At 43.7% G+C, this 23205-nt stretch overlaps 1 protein-coding gene across 2 annotated transcripts; it reads right to left on the minus strand.

Moving 5' to 3' along the window:
* Positions 1-360: 360 nt before the first annotated feature.
* On the minus strand, positions 361-22941 carry IMP4 (IMP U3 small nucleolar ribonucleoprotein 4). Of its 2 annotated transcripts, none has more exons than XM_082205913.1 (9): positions 22918-22941; positions 21600-21708; positions 19079-19162; positions 17969-18078; positions 6694-6826; positions 5763-5917; positions 4293-4387; positions 3564-3637; positions 361-1655 (listed from the first exon to the last, which is right to left on the minus strand). In XM_082205913.1, the coding sequence occupies exons 1-9, from the start codon at positions 22918-22920 to the stop codon at positions 1543-1545; spliced, it is 876 nt and encodes a 291-aa protein (XP_082062039.1). In that variant the 5' UTR covers positions 22921-22941; the 3' UTR covers positions 361-1542. The 2 variants fall into 2 exon arrangements, with proteins under 2 accessions (XP_082062039.1, XP_082062038.1); XM_082205912.1 differs by lacking the exon at positions 22918-22941 and adding an exon at positions 21817-22485.
* Positions 22942-23205: the final 264 nt, after the last annotated feature.

Consider the following 23205-nt stretch of genomic DNA (forward strand, 5'->3'; position numbering starts at 1 on the left):
ATCCATGCCACTTTGGAGTCCATGTAGGCAGTGCTAGATGCCCTATGGCAGGTATGTCCAACAGGTTGATCGCGATCTACTGGTAGATCCCTGTGAGGTTTTGGTAGATTGCAGCCGATCTCTGGCTCCCTTCCCTTAGTGTCGCTAAAACTGACTCCTGCCTCGCCCTCCATTGTTGTTTGATCTCTGGAAGGGAAGACGGAGCTTTCTCTGTGCTGCTGTTTTCATCCATAGCGATCTTCTTGTGAGTGAGTTTACCCCTTTGTCCCTTGCCTTTACCCCCCCCAAAATCGGAAGCCCCCCAAAAGCTATTTTTGAACCCCCAAAATGGGGCTTTCCTTCCAAAAAAGAGCTCAACAGTAGATTACTGCCAGTTTTTAATTCTGAAAGTAGATCGCAGTCTCTTGAGAGTTGGCCACCCCTGCCCTATGATTTAACTGCCCTAGAGGAAAGCACCAGGAAGAGAAAATGGACGTATAAAAATCTGTAAATACCAGTGGTGGGGAGTGGTTGCTGCCCCCATCCCTTAGAACTCCATCACATTGGCTGATACAGCCATCAGAAGGAAAGCATTTCACATCACCTAAGGGTGCATTCTATGCCAATTTCCCTCCCTTCCACTACTCTGTAAAACTCCTCCCACAATCCCCAATTTCCAGCAATCAGCCTGCCTACTCTGGGATCCTCTCCAAGAAAAACATTTTCTGTGAAACAGAGAGATGAGAAATACATCTCACAAAACTAGAGCAAAACAAAGGGGCAGGCAAGAATTTGGGGCCCCACTGAAATCTATTCTACTAGCCATTTTCCCATTTCCAGGAAATATAGCTGTGCCAAGTTGACTTACTCTGTGGAACAGAGAGAGAAAGAAAAGTAATTCCATTTGTTCTATCAGGCCAGAAATCATGAGAGTTGTAGTCCAGCAACATCTGGGAGGCACCAGGTTTGACAAGGCCATGTTTTCTATCCTGCCGGCTCCTTAACAGCAACTAGGAGCGATTCCATCTTCACTCATTCTAGGACTGCTTGAATGGGTGTCAAAGTGGCCCTTCTCTTGGCGACCACCGCTGCCCTCGTCATCCATTCCCCTGATGCTGTTTTTGGAAGGAAGGAATGACAGGGCTCACTGTAATATGTAGCCCAGTATGTGTGCGCCAAACCCACAACTGAACAGGGATGCAGAGCAGGAGAGAGCAGGCTTCCAAGATGCCCCCCCCGGTACAAAACAAAAACAAAAAACCCCAGGTAGAATGCTCTGTGCCTGGAGAGGGAATCTGTCATGGAGATTCCTGGATGGCAGGGAGTTGGACTAGATGACCCTTGGGTCCCTTCCAACTCAAAGATTCCATGAAATCTATGAATGCTTGGCATAGTTGGGGGTTTTTTGTGTCCTTTGTCTGCATGGGGCAAGGAGATTTTCAGTGGCAGAAAGCACAGGTTTATGGGGTGAATTTGAAGACTCCAGTTCACAAAGGCCCCAGGCTCCAGGCAGTGGACAGCCTCCTTGAGGAGGAGGAAGAGAGAGGCAGTGTGGAGTCCATGCTACTCCACGCTGAGGAATTTCCGCTTCTTAGCTGTGCGAGTGTATGGGTGCCAGCGCCACTCCACATCTGCTGTGCTCTCCTGCTCCAAGGTTCCCAGTTTGATCATATATACTGGAATAAGAGAAGAGCAGCTTTAGAGTCTCATCCAGCTCCACCTGAAGCAGACATGCAGCACCCACCAACCCCTAACTCTGCACAGTTCTGCCTGTTAGTCCAGACACCCACCCAACTGCAGCCTTCTAAACTTTTGGCAGAAAACATTTGGACACAGACAACAAGGAAGAAGAAATGTAGACTAGCAAATACCATGGTCGTATCTTGCAAGTGCTTTCTCCATGTGCTTGAAGCATTTCGCACACCTTTATTTCAAACACAAGAATGGCTTTGCTGGAGCAGACAGGAGGCTCCCCCAGGCCAGTGGTCCACTTCACCAACCACCACCAGCCAGGCGCCTCTGCAAGATCTCAAACAAGGCCTGAAGGAGATGGCCATCACTGTGTGGTACCTGGAGGCATATTGCTTCTATAAATTGAGGAGAACCTCTGGTGGGGGGAAACTGTGGCCCTCCAGGGGTGTTTGGACTACAACTTCCATCATCCCTGAACACTGGTCCTGCTGACTGGGAGTCCAACCTTTGTTCACTATGAAAAGCTACTGTGACTGAATAAATGGGTAAAAATGCTTCAAGTGCGTCATAGTAGTCTAAACAACAGCAGTTCCACTGCTGTGACATTGAGCTCTTTTAAAGTGGCACTCATGGCTGACCTAAATTCAAAGGCAATCAGGCTTGTATGTATTGCAACCAAATATCTGGAAAAGAAATTCCTCTAGAGCAGGGATGGCCAACTCCTGAGAGACTGAGATCTACTTTCAGAATTAAAATCTGGCAATGATCTACCCCTGCTTTTGGGGGGTTCAAGGTCAAAGTTTTTGAGCTTTTTTAGGGAGGGGGAAAGCCCCACTTTTATACAAATACTTTCTTACAAGGTAAGTTCTGTTTTTAGGGGGGAGGTTAAGGCAAGGGTCGAAGGGAAGAAGTCACTCACAATAATATCGCTTTGAATGAAAACAGCCACTTCCCCTCCACTGGTCAGACAACAGTGGAGGGGGGCGGGGAGGGCAGGAGTCAATTTTGCTGAGGAAAAGGAGCCAGAGATCGACCCGCAATCTACAAAAACCTTGCGTGATCGACCTGTTGGACATCCCTGCTCTAGAACATACAAAAGTAAATGTTTTAATCGTTTTTATGTAATTGCGTTATGTGGTGTGTGTTTTTTAATATTTACGATTTGGCACACTCTTAGAAGCGAATTAAGGCTGAACAGCAGCCTGCCACTTTAATTTACTAATCAGGTTTGGCATTCAAATGTTGCAGGAGAAAGAAAAAAGAGGCAAGGAAGCAACACCCCAAATTCTTGTGAAACAGGCTCCAGTCAGAGCCAAACTCAGGCTCAAATATATCACTTTGTAAGTAAAAAGGGATGGAATCACATCAAATGCTCTTCTATGCTTAAAAAGAATCAGCAACCATTATGTGCATGGCAAGGTACCCCAATGGGAGGAAGCACAGCCTTTCCCTGACATGCTGAAGCTTTATGCAGAAGGACTCTTGTACAAAATTGACTTATCTGATGGTGCCATCCTCCAATTGCACAAGGAAGCGGTTCCGCTCCTGGAGGGCTATACTACGGATATTTCTGAAGGTATAATTCAGCCCTAAGTGACACATTCCAGCCATTCAACAGTTGGAGATTTCAACAGCCAGAGATTTTTACACCTACCCATTTACCTAGAGGAATGGTGGCAGTTCAGGGGCACATTCCAGCCAGGCAAAAGTGCCTGAGGTAAGTGCAGAGCAGGGCTGGGAAGCGGCTGTGGCTCGAGGAGCGCCTGCTGTGGAGGCCTGGAGGGCCACATTCACCCCTGGGCCTGGAGTCCCCCACCCTCTGCTCTGTTTGCCCTCTATTCCATTTGTGGATTTGCACCATGCCCTTCCAGTGTTCTAGGCAGCTGACTTACGTTTCATCTCAAACCTTGGCCCAACCTCTGTAAGCTCTACGTTCCGGTGGTCAGTCTTCTTGTAGATGTGGTGCCTGCCACAAAAAAAGCAAGTTTTGTTAAGAAGCTAGTGCTGGAACAATCCCCAACAAGCCCATACTCACCGACTACCTCCCTTTTTGCTGCTGCCCTCTCAGTGCCAGCCCCAGAGTTTGGCGCAGAGCAGAAGAGTGACAGGTCCCACAGCACAAGGAGACCTGGCTGAAATCAGATGCACCATCTTTCTAGGCAAATGGGCAGCCTTTCGTTTCCCGTATATGGTGCAGCGAGCAAATACTGTAGCAATGCTTCTCCGAACACATGGAGGACTATGGAAGGAACTTGTTGAATTAGCACACTTGTGCCTTGCTCTACTTTGTGCTTTTTAGAATCTTTTATGGTCCTTTTGTCATATCTCAAACTGACTCTGCTGGGTTGCAGTTTGTTGTGTTTAATTCCGCCCCCCCCCCAAATAAAACAAAAACTCTTTGCCACATCAGCGGAGAAGAGGTTGGAGGCCAACATTCTTGGGGGGACCAGCACTTTGAACTGCAGCCTCTCCCCCCCTTGCAATTCACCCCCCACTTCAAAGAGAGCAAGTGTCTCTTCACCGCTCACCCCACACTTTTGCAACCTATCAATGGGACCAAGAAGAGAAAAGAGAACACTGGCAGCCAGCCCTAGCAGAAACACAAGACAAGTTCCCCCTACCGGAAGGAGATGTAGTCTTCTTGGTTGGCAAAGGTGATGACCCGTTTGCTATCATCTTTGGGCACTGGAAACAGGTACTTGAGAATGCTGGTGAGCTGAGGAGGGAGAAGTGAAGAGAATGTGGGAAGACTTGTAAGCTGGTAGGAAATGGGACAGATCCACACCCTACTTTTAAAGCACATCCAGCACACCCTTCAAGCACATGCTGGCCCCCCAAGAATCCTGGGAACTGTTGTTTGTTAAGGGTGCTGTGAACTGTAACTCTGTGAGGAGGACACTACAGTCCATGGGGAAAGCCATGTGCTTGAAAGGTGTGTTGAATGTGCTTTAACCGCCCACAGAACATGTTTGATGAATCCCAGAAGCAAGATCTTCCACCACTGGGGAAGCTCTGGCCTGCAGGCCCATGAGACTGTTTGCCCCAAACCCATCCACCAGAACCCTGGCATAAGATAAAGTGTTGGCTGGGTCAGCTACACAGATGATTGACAAGTGGGCGACCCAGCTGCCCTGTCCAGGCTGGGGTGAGAGACCAGGATTCAGCAGGCCCCCACCCCTGGCTTACCCCTCCCCCAGTTTAGATTATAGGAGTTGGAGTGCAACAGCATTTGGAGAGGCTAGAGGGTCGCCGTCCCTCCACACCCTCATAGACCCTTAGGTTGTAACCCTAAACCTGCCAGTAAACTCAGCTGGACTTCCAAGTACAAAATATACAAGTTCTTTTACCACTCAACAAAAATAACAAGCCCCGACCTTCACTTCATATGGAAGATGCTCCAATCTCTCAATCGTTCCAGTTGCTCTTTCTGTACTCTCCCACCCAACCCCTGTACTACAGGATCTTCATTTGAGCTGGGGGGACCAGAACTGCACAGTGGAACATCTTGCACAGAATGCAATATGCCAAGGTTTGCCCTATGTGCACAAGACTCCATGGGCCAGAGCAAGACTTGGGCCCATGTTCTCCACCACATCCCTCTCCTTTTCTCCCTTTCTCCTAAACTTGGCTTCTTGTTGTGTATGAAACCAGAGAGTGCCATTCATTACTGTTTTGAGGGTTTTATTCTTTTAAAATCAAGCAGTGTATAAATGTTATGAAATAACTGACTAACTAAGGTTAGTTTAACAAGCCAACTTCAGAAACCATGGTTTGAAGTTGTCTTGCTGAGAAACTGAGCAGAGGGTTTTTTTTAGAAACCATGATCTCTGGTTAGCATGCAAGGACAAGCAGAAATTAAGGGACGGTGATAGCAAATTCTGCTAAAGTCCTCCTTCCAACTGCACAGAAGCATGCAAGCCTGTTGCGTTTGGACTTGTTCCAGTTCACACAGAGAACTAAACCATGGTGTACATATGAACGGGGCCAGTACCCCAAAGGCAGCCGCGCTAGATTCATAGAAATGCCTTGAGTGCCCACTTTTCAATCACAAATAGTGACTTTGCTCATTTTGACCTCCAAGTGCATCTTACCCTCTGCCCAAGACGGGAAGTGAAGTTGTGAAAGATGAGGTGTGGATGTGCCTCTGACATGGTGCCAATGTCTGGGATGTCGTGGCGCATGACCACATTGCAGAGCGTGAAGAAGGCAGTGGGGCCAAATGGCAAGTGGCTGATTATGAGGCCATCTACATGGTGATAAAAAGGTGGATAAGTTAGTCAGGCCCCATCACCAGTGACTGCAAGCTGAGAATAAAATCCCCCGGCGGTAAAAGGCAATGCCTTGCTATCAGTGCTATGGAGCTCAGGCACCAGTTCTACCTCCTGCTTATAGACACAGAAAACTGCCTTATACACAGAGTTCATTTAGCAGGAAACCAGTCAGAGGGCCTTCTCGGTAGTGGTGCCCACCCTATGGAACGCCCTCCCATCAAAGAAATAAACAGCTATCGGATCTTTAGAAGATATCTGAAGGCAGCCCTGTTTAGGGAAGCTTTTAATATTTGATGAATCATTGTATTTTAATATTCTGCTGGAAGCCGCCTAGAGTGGCTGGGGATGGGCGGCATATAAATAATAATTTATTAGTATTAATTATTATTATTATTACTACTACTACTCTATCCTTTCTACTTTGACTGTCATTAGCTCACCAGATTTTCTGAAAGCAGATTTTCCCATGCAAAACATGTGTTCCACCCACTAAGCAGCAGTTACACACCTAACTACGGAAGCTACCACCAAAGAGCAGGATCCCAGCAAAACCGCTCCTGGTCACTCATACAAGTGAGCCATCCTACTCACTGCATAGGCAAAGATTAAAAACTGCTCCCACAATCTAACAAAGGTAAATTGACAGTTCACACATAGCAACATTTGCTCTCAACAACATTTGTTTCAACTCTCTAATGTGATGCAATCCACGTCACCCCTGCCCACACCCAGCCCCGGTCAAGCCACTCACCTGGGACCCCTCTGTGCTCATGCACCACCAGCAGGTCGGTGACCCCGTTCGCTTTGCAGGCGCGGACAAGGGCCCCCACTTCATGTCGGCCTCGGTTCATACGCTGGGCCCCAGGGAAAACCAGCTTGACTTCCTAAACAGGAAATGGGTGGAAGGAGATGGGAGAGTGATCAGGAGGCATAACCTGCAAGAGTCAGATGTAGGGTCACCTAGTGGTTAAGGACAGGTTGGCACCAGAATGCCTAAAACGCACATCCGCTAACCAGGAATCCCCAAGCCTTCATGCAACACAGAGGATGAGAGCAGGAGGTGCACTCTGCACATACTCCAGAGGCATTCAGTTACGGACTTCCGGGGTGGCGCCATTGGTAATGGCGGACTCCCTCTGATCCGGAGGGACTGGCTCTACGGGAATCGGGTCTGTTCCGCTACGGCGAAGTGGGGACCCTTGAAAAAATCACAGGCGGGTGAGGCCTGTGACTGTGGGACTCGGCGGGCACCTTTTGCGCCCCCCCCAATCTGCAAAGGAGCCCAATTACAGGCTCCAGTGAAGCGGGGAAGCGGCGCGGTGCTGAGAGTCAACTGCTTCTTCCGTGGACGTTACAGGAGCCAGAATCTAGTACTAAGAGTTTTAGAACTGATTCAAGAATTTGGTCAGGTTGCAGGGTTTAAATTGAATAAATCAAAAACCAAGGTTTTAGAGAAAAATTTAACATCAATTGAGAGAGAGAGGTTTCAGAATGAGACAGGTTTAACAGTGGTTAAGAAAGTTAAATACCTGGGGATTAACATGACAGCAAAAAAATGGGAATTTATTTAAAGACAACTATGAAAAATGCTGGGTTGAAGTGAAAAAAGATTTGGAAATTTGGTCAAATTTGAAGGTTTCACTGCTAGGCCGTATTGCTGCGATAAAAATGAATGTATTGCCTAGAATGTTGTTTTTGTTTCAAACATTGCAAATTGTGGACAAAATGGACTGTTTCACGAAGTGGCAGAGATATATTTCTAGATTTGTCTGGCAGGGCAAGAAGCCCAGAATAAAATTTAAAATACTAACAGATGCAAAGGAAAGAGGTGGATATGCCCTGCCAGACTTGAAACTTTACTATGAATCAGCAGCCTTTTGCTGGTTGAAAGAATGGCTGCTTCTTGAAAACACAGACATTTTGGATTTAGAAGGCTTTAATAATGTATTTGGATGGCATGCATATTTATTTATTTAAATATACCTTCTTGAAGAAACCAGAGGCCTTTCTCCTGGGCATAGTCGGCCAATCGGTGTTAAAGAAGGACAGAACTTTCTTTATGTATGCTACAACAGTAGCAAGAATACTTACTGCAAAGTATTGGAAGACACAAGAACTACCCACCCTGGAAGAATGGCAGATGAAGGTGATGGACTACATGGAACTGGCAGAAATGACTGGCAGAATCCGAGACCAGGGAGAAGAGTCGGTGGAAGAAGATTGGAAGAAATTTAAAGACTATTTACAGAAATATTACAAAATTAATGAATGTTAGAATGATGTTGGATTGAAGTTAAGTGGTTTCTAGCTGTAATGGTATAAAAGAATATGAAAAAATTGGATTTTTAACTGGTAAAAATTTAATGCTATAATATATTAAGATTAAAGATCAGGATGAAATAAGGAGGGAAAGGAATTGCTGAACTAATAAATTGAACTGGAATACAAAAAAGGGAGGTATGAGGAGGTCCGGCAAACAAGCAAATGAAAGATAAGTGACAAAAAGATGGAATTGTTTTTATTTTGTATTTTTCCTTTTTCATTATGTAATATTGTGAAAACTTTAATAAATATTTATTAAAAAAAACTACTTCTTCCGTGGAGTGAAGCCACACAGCCGTTACCGGAGAGCGCTACCTTTTTCCTGTGACAATCTGGCTACAAAAACAACTACCCGTGAGTAGGTTAATTTTGGAAATAAAGGAGAACAAAGACGCAATTTGATACTGAAGAGGGGAGGTATAAACAGGAAGTCTGCCTTCCGTTCTTTGTAAATAGAGCAAAGCAATGAACTTGTAAGCTAAAACTTTGAAAGACGCTTGAAAAGGACTATAATTCTAACATCAAAACAAGTGATCTCCCCCCTTGGCTGCAGGAGAGGAGGGGGGAAAGGTGTGAACTGTATTTTTCTGCAAAAAGAGAGAAATGAAGCTAAAATCCATCGCTTAAAACCTGGGAACGGGCTGCCATTGGACAACAAGAATGCCGTACTGTGAAATGCGCTGTTAGTGAATAGAGTACTTTTTGACAGCTAACTCTGCAAGTAAGATACAATGTTTCTGGCTGGCTTCTCCTGGTTTTAAAGTAACTAGAAAATAATTGAAATTGAAACTGTTTTGCGAATTGGGGGATTAAAAAAAGGTTATTTATTTTAAGGCAACAACTTTTGGCTGCTACTGTGTCCCCCTAGAGGAAGTTTGAAATTGTTACAATAACAACTGGGCCAGGGGAATTTTCCACTTCAAAACAAATTCTGGCCGTGGGACTGACCTTGGGCTTTAACTAGTGTTATGGCAGATGGAAAAGAAAAGACAGATTTGCCTCAGGAAAAAACAACGAGGTCTGGTAGATCTTTTTGCCCAGACGCTGGGCTGCAGCGAAGAGCTTCAACATCTGGCCCCTCTGCATCATCAGGGGCTGCATTTGTACAACCTAAACCTAAAGAAATGATATCCAAAGATGTTCTAGCTCAAGCATTAGGCAAAATTAATGAATCTCTGGAAAAACTAAGTAAAGAAGTAGCTGAAGCATCAATCAAAATTGATCAAAATACTACAAGTATCAACAATTTGGGACAGAAGGTAAATACTAATACAGAAACTATTGAGAAACTGCTACAGGAATCTACTTTGACCCGAAAGACAGCTGAAGAAGCAAAGGAAATAGCAGTTTCTGTAGAAGAGAAGATACCACCGATACATAAGCAACTTGAAGACCACAGGTCGATATTGTCTATGATTGAATTGAAGGAGAAACAAATGAATTTGAGGATCAGGGCCGTACCTGAACTTGAGAAAGACAATCTGACTGACTTTCTTATGCAGGAATTTGCAGACTTTTGGAACCCAGATTTGGAGAAGGAAGACTTTAAGATAGTGAGTGCTTTCAGGCTGGGAAGAGGAGGGAAGAACAGGGTGAGAGACTGTTTGATCACCCTCCAAACAAAATAGGAGAGAGACAAATTCTTGAGTCTGCACTTCCAGAAGACTTTGGAAATACACCAGTCAAAAGTGGAGATATTTAAAGACATTCCGAAATATCTTTTGGACCTTAGGTCCAATTATGGAGATTTGGTTGCCCTGTTGAGAAGTAACAGAATCATCTTTAGGTGGGAATTTCCCCAAGGCCTATCTTTTAGCTTCAAAGGAAGAAAGATAAAAATAAGATCAGTGGACGACAAAGGAAGATTTTGGAAAGACCATGGAGAAGACCTGCAGAAAGAATCTGGAGAAGAGTTAAGAGCACTAGAAAGAGGAATATTAGACATAGCAAAACTACCTTTTGGATTAAAAGACTGCCCAGAGAAGGTGATACCACTGACAGAGCAGGAACAGGCACTTGGTGCAGTTGGAGGAAAAGTAAAGTAACTACATCATGGCTCTGCAACTATTAAGCTGGAATTGTAATGGTCTCAACTCCCCTCAGAAAAGGAAAACTGTGTTTCATTTATCAAAAAAGGAACAATTAGAATCATAGAATCATAGAGTTGGAAGAGACCACAAGGGCCATCGAGTCCAACCCCCTGCCAAGCAGGAAACACCATCAGAGCACTCCTGACATATGGTTGTCAAGCCTCTGCTTAAAGACCTCCAAAGTAGGAGACTCCACCACACTCCTTGGCAGCAAATTCCACTGTCGAACAGCTCTTACTGTCAGGAAGTTCTTCCTAATATTTAGGTGGAATCTTCTTTCTTGTAGTTTGGATCCATTGCTCCGTGTCCGCTTCTCTGGAGCAGCAGAAAACAACCTTTCTCCCTCCTCTATGTGACATCCTTTTATATATTTGAACATGGCTATCATATCACCCCTTAACCTCCTCTTCTCCAGGCTAAACATGCCCAGCTCCCTTAGCCGTTCCTCATAAGGCATCGTTTCCAGGCCTTTGACCATTTTGGTTGCCCTCTTCTGGACACGTTCCAGTTTGTCAGTGTCCTTCTTGAATTGTGGTGCCCAGAACTGGACACAGTACTCCAGGTGTGGTCTGACCAGAGCAGAATACAGTGGCACTATTACTTCCCTTGATCTAGATGCTATACTCCTATTGATGCAGCCCAGAATTGCATTGGCTTTTTTAGCTGCCGCGTCACACTGTTGGCTCATGTCAAGTTTGTGGTCAACCAAGACTCCTAGATCCTTTTCACATGTACTGCTCTCAAGCCAGGTGTCACCCATCTTGTATTTGTGCCTCTCATTTTTTTTGCCCAAGTGCAATACTTTACATTTCTCCCTGTTAAAATTCATCTTGTTTGTTTTTGCCCAGTTCTCTAATCTGTCAAGGTCGTTTTGAAGTGTGATCCTGTCCTCTGGGGTGTTAGCCACCCCTCCCAGTTTGGTGTCATCTGCAAATTTGATCAGGATGCCCTTGAGTCCATCATCCAAGTCGTTGATAAAGATGTTGAATAAGACCGGGCCCAAGACAGAACCCTGTGGCACCCCACTAGTCACTCTTCTCCAGGATGAAGAGGAACCATTGATGAGCACCCTTTGGGTTCGGTCAGTCAGCCAGTTACAAATCCACTGAGTGGTAGCATAGTCAAGACCGCATTTTACCAGCTTCTTTACAAGAATATCATGGGGCACCTTGTCAAATGCTTTGCTGAAATCAAGGTAGGCTACATCCACTGCGTTCCCTTCATCTACCAGGCTTGTAATTCTGTCAAAAAACGAGATCAGGTTAGTCTGACATGACTTATTTTTCAGAAATCCATGCTGACTATTGGTGATCACAGCATTCCTTTCTAGGTGCTCACAGACTGTTTGCTTAATGATCTGCTCCAGAATCTTCCCTGCTATTGATGTCAGACTGACTGGGCGGTAATTATTTGGGTCCTCTCTTTTCCCCTTTTTGAAAATAGGGACAACATTTGCCCTCCTCCAGTCTGCCGGGACTTCGCCTGTTCTCCAGGAATTCTCAAAGATGACTGCCAGTGGTTCTGAGATCACATCTGCCAGTTCTTTTAATACTCTTGGATGCAGTTCATCTGGCCCTGGAGACTTGAATACATCTAATCTAGCCAAATATTCTTGTACTATCTCCTTAGTTATTCTGGGCTGTGTTTCCTTTGCTGAATCATTTGCTCCAAATTCTTCAGGTCGGGCATTGTTTTCTTTATCGGAGAAGACTGAGGCAAAGAAGGCATTGAGTAGTTCAGCCCTTTCTGTGTCCCCTGTTTGCATTTCACCATCTTCTCCTCTGAGTGACCCCATTGTTTCTTTGTTCTTCCTTTTGCTACGAACATACCCATAAAAGCCTTTTTTGTTGCTTTTAACCTCTCTAGCAAGCCTGAGTTCATTCTGTGCTTTAGCTTTTCTGACTTTGTGTCTACACGTGCTGGCTATTTGTTTGAATTCCTCTTTGGTGGTTTCCCCCCTTTTCCATTTTTTGTACACATCCTTTTTTAATCTTAATTCAGTTAAAAGTTCTTTAGATAGCCACCCTGGCTTCTTTAGGCACCTTCCATGTTTCCGTCTCATTGGTATTGCCTGACGTTGTGCTTTTAGTATCTCCCTCTTAACAAACTCCCAGCCATCATGAACTCCCTTTCCTTTTAGTATTGCTGTCCATGGGATCTCACCCAGCACTTCCCTAAGTTTTATGAAGTCGGCTTTCTTAAAGTCAAGAAATTGAGTCCTAGTATGCTTGGCTGCTCCTTTCCGCTGTATAGTAAACTTCAGAAGAGCATGATCACTCGCGCCTAATGATCCTTCCACATCTACCCCACTAACCAGGTCATCAACATTGGTTAGGACCAGATCTAAAATGGCTGTTCCTCTTGTTGCTTCTCCCACTTTCTGGACAATGAAGTTGTCTGCAAGGCCAGTGAGGAATCTGTTTGACCTTATGCTCTTGGCTGAGTTTGACGTCCAACAAATATCCGGGTAATTGAAGTCCCCCATTACTACTATCTCCCTTCCTTTTGCATGCTTGGCCATCTGTTCCAGGAAGGCATCATCTATGTCCTCCGTTTGGCTTGGGGATCTATAGTAAACTCCCACAATGAGGTCTCTGTTATTCTTCTCTCCCTTAATTTTGACCCAAATGCTCTCACTTTGGCTTTGAGGATCTAAATCTTGGATCTCTTCACAGGTATACACATCCCTGACATATAACGCCACTCCTCCTCCTTTCTTGTCTGGTCTGTTTCTCTGAAATAGATTGTATCCCCCCATTATTACATTCCAATCGTGGGACTTATCCCACCAGGTTTCAGTGATGCCTATTATGTCATATTTAGTTTGCTGTACCAAGAGCTCAAGCTCATCTTGTTTATTTCCCATGCTTTGCGCATTAGTGTACAGACATTGAAGTCCATTAATTTGTCTACAGGAAACACATGTGATAAGGCTACATAGAAAAGTATTGATTAATGAAAGACTGGGCCAGGAATTTATCTCATCGGATAAAGTTAAAAAAAGAGGAGTAGTGATTTATGCAAAGGAGAGACTATCACCAAAATTTATCTTTAAAGATGACCAAGGAAGATTTGTGGCAATTGAAATTCAAATACAAGGAGAGAAATTCTTAATAGTAGGAGTTTACGCACCAAATGAGGGGAAATCTGAATACTTTAAAAAGTTGCATGAGACCTTGATGGACTATTTGGATTATAATGTGATTTTGATGGGAGATATGAATGGAGTGGTATCTACACATATGGACAAGGCACAAAGACAGGTAGTCACTAAGGATGGTAGACTACCGAAAACCTTTTTTGAGATGACAGACAACTTGGACTTAGTTGATATCTGGAGAACAAAGAATCCCTTGGCTAGAGAGGGAACCTTCTTCTCTGAAGCCAAAATGACATGGACAAGAATTGACCAAATATGGGTAACTAGAGGAATGGCACCAAAGACAAGAAAAGTGGAAATTTGCCCAAAAACATGCTCCGACCATAATGCTGTGAAGATGGAGATGAAACTAACACCAACTGGCTCTTTCAGATGGAGGATGAATGACACCTTATTTAGAGATGAAGGAGTGACTAAGAAGGCCCAAAAAACCTTGAGAGACTATTTTGAGATAAATATGAACACTAATGTTGAAAAAAGAGTAATCTGGGACGCAAGTAAAGCGGTTATGAGAGGGTTCTTGATACAACAGAATGCAGTAAAGAAGAGAACTCAAAATGAGAAGAAGGATAAAATTTTGGAGAAAATAAAGGAAAGTGAAAAGAAGTTGAGAGCAAAACCAAAGTCGCAAGAGATCTTGAGAGAAATAAAGCTATATCAAGTATAATAAATGAAAATGATGAATCAGGAGATAGAATGGAAAATTAAACAAATGAGACAAAAGACATTTGAGTCGGCTAATAAATGTGGGAAATTGTTGGCCTGGCAAATGAAAAAAAGACAAAAACTAAATACTATTATAAATTTAGAAGTGGAAGGAAAGAACATACAGAACCCAGTCGAGATTAGAAATTGTTTCCAGAGGTACTTTAAACAACTATATACACAAGGGCCACAGAAAGAAATTGACCTAGACTGATTTTTGAAAATAAATGGATTACAAAAATCTCTCAAGAAAATAAATTAATGCTGAACTATAAAATAACTGAACAGGAGGTAGAAGGTGCCATTCAGAATATGCAATTAGGCAAATCTCCAGGACCGGATGGACTGACTTCTAGATATTACAGATCCTTAAGAGAATGGTTAGTACAACCTTTAAAGGAAGTCTGTAATGAAATAATGGACGGGGAAAGGGCACCAGAGTCGTGGAAGGAAGCGTATATCACACTTATACCGAAAACAGAGACTGAAAAGACGCAGCTTAAGAACTACTGCTCCATATCACTGCTTAATGTGGATTATAAAATTTTTGCAGACATTTTGGCTAAAAGACTAAAAAAAGTGTTAGTGGAAGAGATTCATAAAGATCAAGCAGGCTTTCTCCCAGGTAGACACTTGTCTGACAATATGAGAAACATAATCAATATTTTAGAAAAATTACAAGTGAATATTAATACCAAGGCAGTTTTGATATTTGTGGACGCGGAGAAAGCTTTTGACAATATTTCTTGGAGTTTTATGAAGAAGAATTTACAGGGGATGGGGGTAGGTCAAGGCTTTGGAAATGGTATAAGTGCAATTTATTCAGAACAAAAGGCTAAATTAATTGTGAATAACGTGGTGACGGAGGAATTTAAGATAGAAAAAGGGACACGACAAGGTTGCCCAATCTCCCCATTGCTTTTTATATCGGTCCTGGGGGTCCTGTTGAATATGATTAGAAGGGACCAATTGGTTAAAGGTATACAAGTCGGAGCTAAACAGTACAAATTGAGAGCATTTGCAGATGACTTAGTATTGACGTTACAGGAGCCAGAATCTAGTACCAAAAGAGTTTTGGAACTGATTCAAGAATTTGGTTAGGTTGCAGGATTTAAACTAAATAAGTTAAAAACAAAGGTCTTAGAGAAAAATTTAACAGAGATTGAGAGAGAGAGGTTTCAGAATGAGACAGGTTTAACAGTGGTTAAGAAAGTGAAATACCTGGGGATTAATATGACAGCTAAAAATGGGAATTTATTTAAAGACAATTATGAAAAATGCTGGACTGAAGTGAAAAAAGATCTAGAAATCTGGTCAAATTTGAAGCTCTCACTGCTAGGCCGTATTGCTGCGATAAAAATGAATGTATTGCCTAGAATGTTATTTCTGTTTCAAACATTGCAAATTTCGGATAAAATGGATTGCTTCAAGAAGTGGCAGAGAGATATTTCTAGATTTGTCTGGCAGGGCAAGAAGCCTAGAATAAAATTTAAAATACTAACAGATGCAAAGGAAAGAGGTGGATTTGCCCTGCCAGACCTTAAACTTTATTATGAATCAGAAGCTTTTTCCTGGCTGAAAGAATGGCTGCTTCTTGAGAACACAGATATTTTGGATTTAGAAGGCTTTAATAACGTTTTTGGGTGGCATGCATATTTGTGGTATGACAAGGTTAAAGCTCATAAAGCATTTAAAAATCATATTGTTAGAAGAGCATTGTTTAATGTCTGGATAAGATATAAGGATTTATTGGAAAATAAAACCCCAAGGTGGTTGTCACCGATGGAAGCGAAAGCGCAAAAAAAGCTCAATATGGAGGCCAAATGGCCGAAATATTGGGAAGTTTTGGAACAAGAGGGAGACAGATTGAAATTGCAGAGTTTTGAAAAACTAAAAAATAAAGTGCGAGATTGGCTTCATTATTATCAGATAATGGAGGCATATAATTTGGACAAGAAAATTGGCTTCCAGGTGGAAAAATTAAAATTGGAAACAGAACTGTTAGAATCCAAAAACAAGATTCTGTCAAAGATGTATAACTTGCTGTTGAAATGGAATACTCAGGATGAAACGGTGAAATCTGCTATGATTAAATGGGCACAAGATGTTGGACATAACATAATGATGGCTGACTGGGAACAGTTATGGACCACAAGTATGAAGTTTACGGCATGTAATGCCTTAAGAGAGAATATTATGAAAATGATATACAGGTGGTACATGACACCAGTCAAACTTGCAAAAATCTATCATTTGCCCGATAATAAATGTTGGAAATGTAAAGAAACTGAAGGCACATTCTTTCACCTTTGGTGGACGTGCCCAAGGATTAAGGCTTTCTGGGAGATGATCTATAATGAAATGAAAAAGGTATTTAAATATACCTTTCTGAAGAAACCAGAGGCCTTTCTCCTGGGTATGGTTGGCCAATTGGTGCCAAAGAAGGATAGAACTTTCTTTATGTATGCTACAACAGCAGCAAGAATACTTATTGCAAAGTATTGGAAGACACAAGATCTACCCACCTTGGAAGAATGGCAGATGAAGGTGATGGACTACATGGAACTGGCGGAAACGACTGGCAGAATCCGAGACCAGGGAGAAGAGTCGGTGGAAGAAGATTGGAAGAAATTTAAAGACTATTTACAGAAATACTGCAAAATTAATGAATGTTAGAATGATGTCAGAATGAAGTTAAATGGTTTTAGCAGCAATGTTACAAAGGAGTATGTAAAAATGGTTTGTTAACAGGTGAGAATCCAAAGTTACAATATATTAAGTTAAAGGATTAGGATAAAAACAAAGAGGGAAAGGATTTGCTGAATTAACTAATTGAACTGGAATACAAAAAAGGGAGGTGTGAGGAGGTCAGGGAAACAAGTAAATGAAAGACAAGACATGGAAAGATTGATTTGTTTTTAAGTGTTTTAATTTTTTTGTATTTTTCCTTTCCCCCCCTTTTTTCTTTTCTTTCTCTTATTTTTGTAACCTTTTTTGAAATTTTAATAAATATCATTAAAAAAAACAACAACCAGAGGCATTCAGTTACTACTTCTCCACAGTCCCAAGACAGGGCCCTGGCTCACACTCAAGCCTTTTGGTGGGTCTCCAACATAACCTTCCTAACTAGGCCCAGCAAAGACCTGCTAGCTAGACCTGGAAGAGATATATCATGGACTGGTCCCAGAACCTCTTATCACCAAAACAGGAAACACCGGGGGCCTTGCTCCAGACCTCCTCACTGCATGAGGTACTGCAGGCTGCTACTAAGAGCAGGGACTTTTCATCTATGTTACCTATCTTTGTAGAATGTACTTCCAAGCAAGATCTCTCACTATTATTTTAGGCGCTTGGTTAAAAGGAGGATGCTGAAAGCGGCTTTCAGCCAAGTAAAATTTACTATTATAGTTGTTGTTATTTGTTATGCTATGCTCTTTGGCTGCTGTCTGAATTGCTTTTGGGGGAGGGCAGTTTAACTATGTTGCATTTACACTGTTCCATCACTGCTACTGTTATTTTTATATGTTGTATGATGTCATGTTCCTAGAAGTTGCCTTGAGCATTCCCTTTCATTTTTTAAAGTTTTATGGATTTAAGCTTTTAAAACAATGAATGCATAACACTAAGCTGAGGAAGATGATTGATCTTCTCTCCTTCCCTATAGTGGGCACATAGCTTTTCCACCCCTCTTCCCCCACATGCACATACACCTCTTCCTAAAAGAGAAGGAACAAGTGCTGCTTGCTTACTTTGGCAAACATCTTGAGGCGGGAGCTGGGGTCGCGGGAGGTAGTGACCATGATGCGAGGATCCTCCACACCTGCCCAGCGGTACTCGTCGTCCATGTGGCTTTTCACACCTACCACGGCAAGGCAAATTACAAAGGCAGGTGACAAATCCACAGACACTCTTTGAACTCTTAACAAACAAGCACACCCCCTGCAGCTGCACTCATCTGAAAACCAAACTTGGGTTGCAGAAAAGAAGAACTTTTTAAAAAAAGAAAACAAGTGGTTCAGTGGTTCATCCATGCTCAGGAATGATTTGAAAATTTCTAAGGGTCTTGGCAGAGCACTTAGTGATTTTTCTGCTGGCTGTAGCAATTGCAATCTGCTGTGTTAGATGCTATAGGATTTTTCTAGCTGCTTCATTTACTTCTTATATACTGTATATTATTGTATACAAATCTGAAATCCATAGAATTCAAAAAAATCACTATGAATGCTTCTGTCTTCAACCACAAAACCACAGGCCAGTTTGGGAATGCCTCTACCAGAGTTCAAGGTTGCCTGGAAACCACAAACTAAATGATTGGAAAAAGGATAGGCTACGTGGTTCATCAGCAGAGAGGAAAACACATCATACACCTAGGGAACGTCCTCCTCATCCTCTTCATGTTCTGAGGCTGAACCATAGCATTTATAATTCACTTCTGGAGCAGCATTCCAATTCAAATCCAGATCTACAGGGCTCTGACAAGTGATGCAGAGGTAAGTTGCGCTAATGTGACAAATACAACACTTTCAAATGTGCCACATTTCAACTGGAAATTAGTTGATTGATCCAATTAAGTGGGCCTGATGGGCTTTGTAGTCCAAATCCTCTGGAAGGCTCCACATTAAGAAAGGCTGATTTATAAGATGTCATTAGTGAGAAGTAATGCAATAGGGAATGCAATAGCTAATTCCACCACTGTCCTCCTTCTGGTTGTTGTCTTCTTCCTTCCAATTCCCTTTCTGCCATTTTGTTCTCTGTTCACTAAGGGTAAAGGCTACAGCCTGAGGATGCTTCCCTCAAAGCCAGTAAAATGATATATTAGTCTTACCATTCTTACCATTTTGCTCATATCAGCTACTCACCTTCTCCACCCCCATCATCAAATTCGAGAGCCTTCTGGAGCCCCAGAGCCTCCCTCCGCAATTCCGTGGGGATGAGGCAGTTCTCTGGAAGGGAAGAGGTCAGAGGAGTTACAAAAAGCAGACACAGCTGCAGGGCTCTTGACCACCATTACTGACTTCGGGGATACATTATAGGGAAATGCAAGACATACATTTTTCAACAGGCTTTTGAAGCCGAGTTATTACTTTATGTCACCCCTTCCCTCCAAAGAACTTGAAGCAATGTAACAGTGTTCTCCCGCTGCCTGTCCATTTTATAGAATCATAGAGTTGGAAGAGACCACAAGGGCCATCGAGTCCAACCCCCTGCCAAGCAGGAAACACCATCAGAGCACTCCTGACATATGGTTGTCAAGCCTCTGCTTAAAGACCTCCAAAGTAGGAGACTCCACCACACTCCTTGGCAGCAAATTCCACTGTCGAACAGCTCTTACTGTCAGGAAGTTCTTCCTAATGTTTAGGTGGAATCTTCTTTCTTGTAGTTTGGATCCATTGCTCCGTGTCCGCTTCTCTGGAGCAGTAGAAAACAACCTTTCTCCCTCCTCTATGTGACATCCTTTTATATATTTGAACATGGCTATCATATCACCCCTTAACCTCCTCTTCTCCAGGCTAAACATGCCCAGCTCCCTTAGCCGTTCCTCATAAGGCATCGTTTCCAGGCCTTTGACCATTTTGGTTGCCCTCTTCTGGACACGTTCCAGTTTGTCAGTGTCCTTCTTGAATTGTGGTGCCCAGAACTGGACACAGTACTCCAGGTGTGGTCTGACCAGAGCAGAATACAGTGGCACTATTACTTCCCTTGATCTAGATGCTATACTCCTATTGATGCAGCCCAGAATTGCATTGGCTTTTTTAGCTGCCGCGTCACACTGTTGGCTCATGTCAAGTTTGTGGTCAACCAAGACTCCTAGATCCTTTTCACATGTACTGCTCTCAAGCCAGGTGTCACCCATCTTGTATTTGTGCCTCTCATTTTTTTTGCCCAAGTGCAATACTTTACATTTCTCCCTGTTAAAATTCATCTTGTTTGTTTTTGCCCAGTTCTCTAATCTGTCAAGGTCGTTTTGAAGTGTGATCCTGTCCTCTGGGGTGTTAGCCACCCCTCCCAGTTTGGTGTCATCTGCAAATTTGATCAGGATGCCCTTGAGTCCATCATCCAAGTCGTTGATAAAGATGTTGAATAAGACCGGGCCCAAGACAGAACCCTGTGGCACCCCACTAGTCACTCTTCTCCAGGATGAAGAGGAACCATTGATGAGCACCCTTTGGGTTCGGTCAGTCAGCCAGTTACAAATCCACTGAGTGGTAGCATAGTCAAGACCGCATTTTACCAGCTTCTTTACAAGAATATCATGGGGCACCTTGTCAAATGCTTTGCTGAAATCAAGGTAGGCTACATCCACTGCGTTCCCTTCATCTACCAGGCTTGTAATTCTGTCAAAAAACGAGATCAGGTTAGTCTGACATGACTTATTTTTCAGAAATCCATGCTGACTATTGGTGATCACAGCATTCCTTTCTAGGTGCTCACAGACTGTTTGCTTAATGATCTGCTCCAGAATCTTCCCTGCTATTGATGTCAGACTGACTGGGCGGTAATTATTTGGGTCCTCTCTTTTCCCCTTTTTGAAAATAGGGACAACATTTGCCCTCCTCCAGTCTGCCGGGACTTCGCCTGTTCTCCAGGAATTCTCAAAGATGACTGCCAGTGGTTCTGAGATCACATCTGCCAGTTCTTTTAATACTCTTGGATGCAGTTCATCTGGCCCTGGAGACTTGAATACATCTAATCTAGCCAAATATTCTTGTACTATCTCCTTAGTTATTCTGGGCTGTGTTTCCTTTGCTGAATCATTTGCTTCAAATTCTTCAGGTCGGGCATTGTCTTCTTTATCGGAGAAGACTGAGGCAAAGAAGGCATTGAGGAGTTCAGCCCTTTCTGTGTCCCCTGTTTGCATTTCACCATCTTCTCCTCTGAGTGACCCCACTGTTTCTTTGTTCTTCCTTTTGCTACGAACATACCCATAAAAGCCTTTTTTGTTGCTTTTAACCTCTCTAGCAAGCCTGAGTTCATTCTGTGCTTTAGCTTTTCTGACTTTGTGTCTACACGTGCTGGCTATTTGTTTGAATTCCTCTTTGGTGGTTTCCCCCCTTTTCCATTTTTTGTACACATCCTTTTTTAATCTTAATTCAGTTAAAAGTTCTTTAGATAGCCACCCTGGTTTCTTTAGGCACCTTCCATGTTTTCGTCTCATTGGTATTGCCTGACAACAGCCCTGTGAGGCAAGTTAGGCTGGAAAATGGCGGCTGGCCCACTGTCACCCAGCGAGTCACCGTGGATCTCCCCAGTCCTAAGAGTTTACAAAGGCCAACTGCTCCTGCATCTACAAGACACTGTACACATGCAGGTTTCCACAAAAGGCACCCTTCCCAGCATACACACATCAGTTTTGAGCAGATGCAAGTTAGTTGTTCATACCATCTAGTGCTTTTTTAATTTTTTCCTTCTTCTCCTGGATCGCCCGAAGCTTTTCCTCCTGGGCTTTGCGGTAAAGATATTCTCGCCGCTGGCGGGCTTCCCGGCGCAACTAAAAGAATACAAAGGTATGAATGGAACGACAGAGAACACGCTCTCTCCACCACTTTCCAGTTTAACAAATCTTCAGGACAAGGACGGATGATCACTTCCTAAATACCTGCTAATCCTCAAGTGAGGATGTGTCCAAACATTTGTTCCCATTCCAGCAGAAACTATGGCCACATGCACACCATACATTTAAAGTGCTATGCTATGCCTTTAAGCAGCCACACCTTCCTCCAAAGAATGATGGGAGCTGTCATTTGTTAATGGTGCTGTGAGTTGTTTGGAAACCCATTTCCCTCCCAGAATGGTTTAATCACAGGGAACTCTGGAAATGGTAGTAGTTGGAGTGGAACAGGGGCCTCTAAACAACTCTCAGCACCCTTTACAAACTACAGCTCCCATAATTCTTGGGGGGAAGCTATGTTTAAAGCGGCATTATAGCCCTTAGGCTATAATTCCATAACAGCCGATGCCATATTGTAAAGTGTCAGGACATAGGACACTGTTCTACTGCAAACCTAAACACATTTACTGTACTACAGAGCATATACGTCACTGAACCTTGTTCCGAGTAAACATACATAAGACTGCATGGATAGGGTCACATAGCTCATTTATTCAAAATGGGTTTAATCACGCCTAAGCACCCACTGGATTGTGGCCATTGAGTTCTGAATCACAGAGTGTCAGCCTTGGAAAGGCCCCTGGAGAACATCTAGTTCAAGCCAATATTCAATGCAAAAACCTACAGCACCCCTAACAGGCAGCAGCAGTCTGGATTCCTAACGGATAGCTATCTGGACACCTGCAAATGAAAGAAAACCAACGCCCCCCATAAGGCAGTCAGACTGTTCCACTCTCAAAGAGCTCTTCGCATTCGCAAGCTTCTCCTTGCTAGTCACTGTGGGTCTGAAACTGAGAAGAGGAGTCGAGGCAGCAACTGGCTGCAATGTGCTCCTCTCCCACGATGCACTACGATGCCAACCATTACGAGTGATTCCTAGGATAGCGCTGCCGGTGGGCGAGCGGGCCTGGCCATCCAGCGCTGCTGCTGCTGCTCCCAACACGGCAGCCTTCAGGATCCCTCTTTGAGCTGCAGCTGCTGGGACCGCTTCCCCAGCAGCGCCACGGGAAGCCCCTTCGCCCGACAGCACCAGCGGCGCTTTCCCCAGCGGCCCCCGAAAAGCCTCCGCCGCCGCCGCCGGCTCCTCACCATGCTGCTTCCCCACCACGCCGGACTCCACCTCGCGCCGGAAGATCTCGCCCCTTCCTGCCTTGCCGCCCCTTCCCATTGGCCAGCGCGAGCCTGCTAGAGCGGAAGAGGACGCAAGCGGAAACCCCGAAGGCCGTTTGCCCACAGGAAAGATGGCCTGTCGATTAGACTTCCGGTTCCCGAATGCAATGGTCAGCAAGGGTGATGGAAAGACAACCGAATTAATGTTTAAAATCCTGGTTTCCTTCCTCCTTAATTTTCCATATTCACCAACAGCCCCATTCCCCA

The sequence above is a fragment of the Podarcis vaucheri genome (genome assembly GCF_965113315.1).
Source record: "Podarcis vaucheri genome assembly, chromosome: 17".
Classification (NCBI taxonomy): Eukaryota; Metazoa; Chordata; class Lepidosauria; order Squamata; family Lacertidae; genus Podarcis; species Podarcis vaucheri.

Excerpts from the sequence above, each read along its gene's own strand:
- IMP4 (XM_082205913.1), bottom strand. Across the intron at positions 4,388-5,762 it reads CTTCCCGTCTTGGGCAGAGG|CTCACCAGCATTCTCAAGTA; the intron begins GTAAGATGCACT and ends CTCCCTCCTCAG. Across the intron at positions 3,638-4,292 it reads GAAGACTACATCTCCTTCCG|GCACCACATCTACAAGAAGA; the intron begins GTAGGGGGAACT and ends TTTTTGTGGCAG.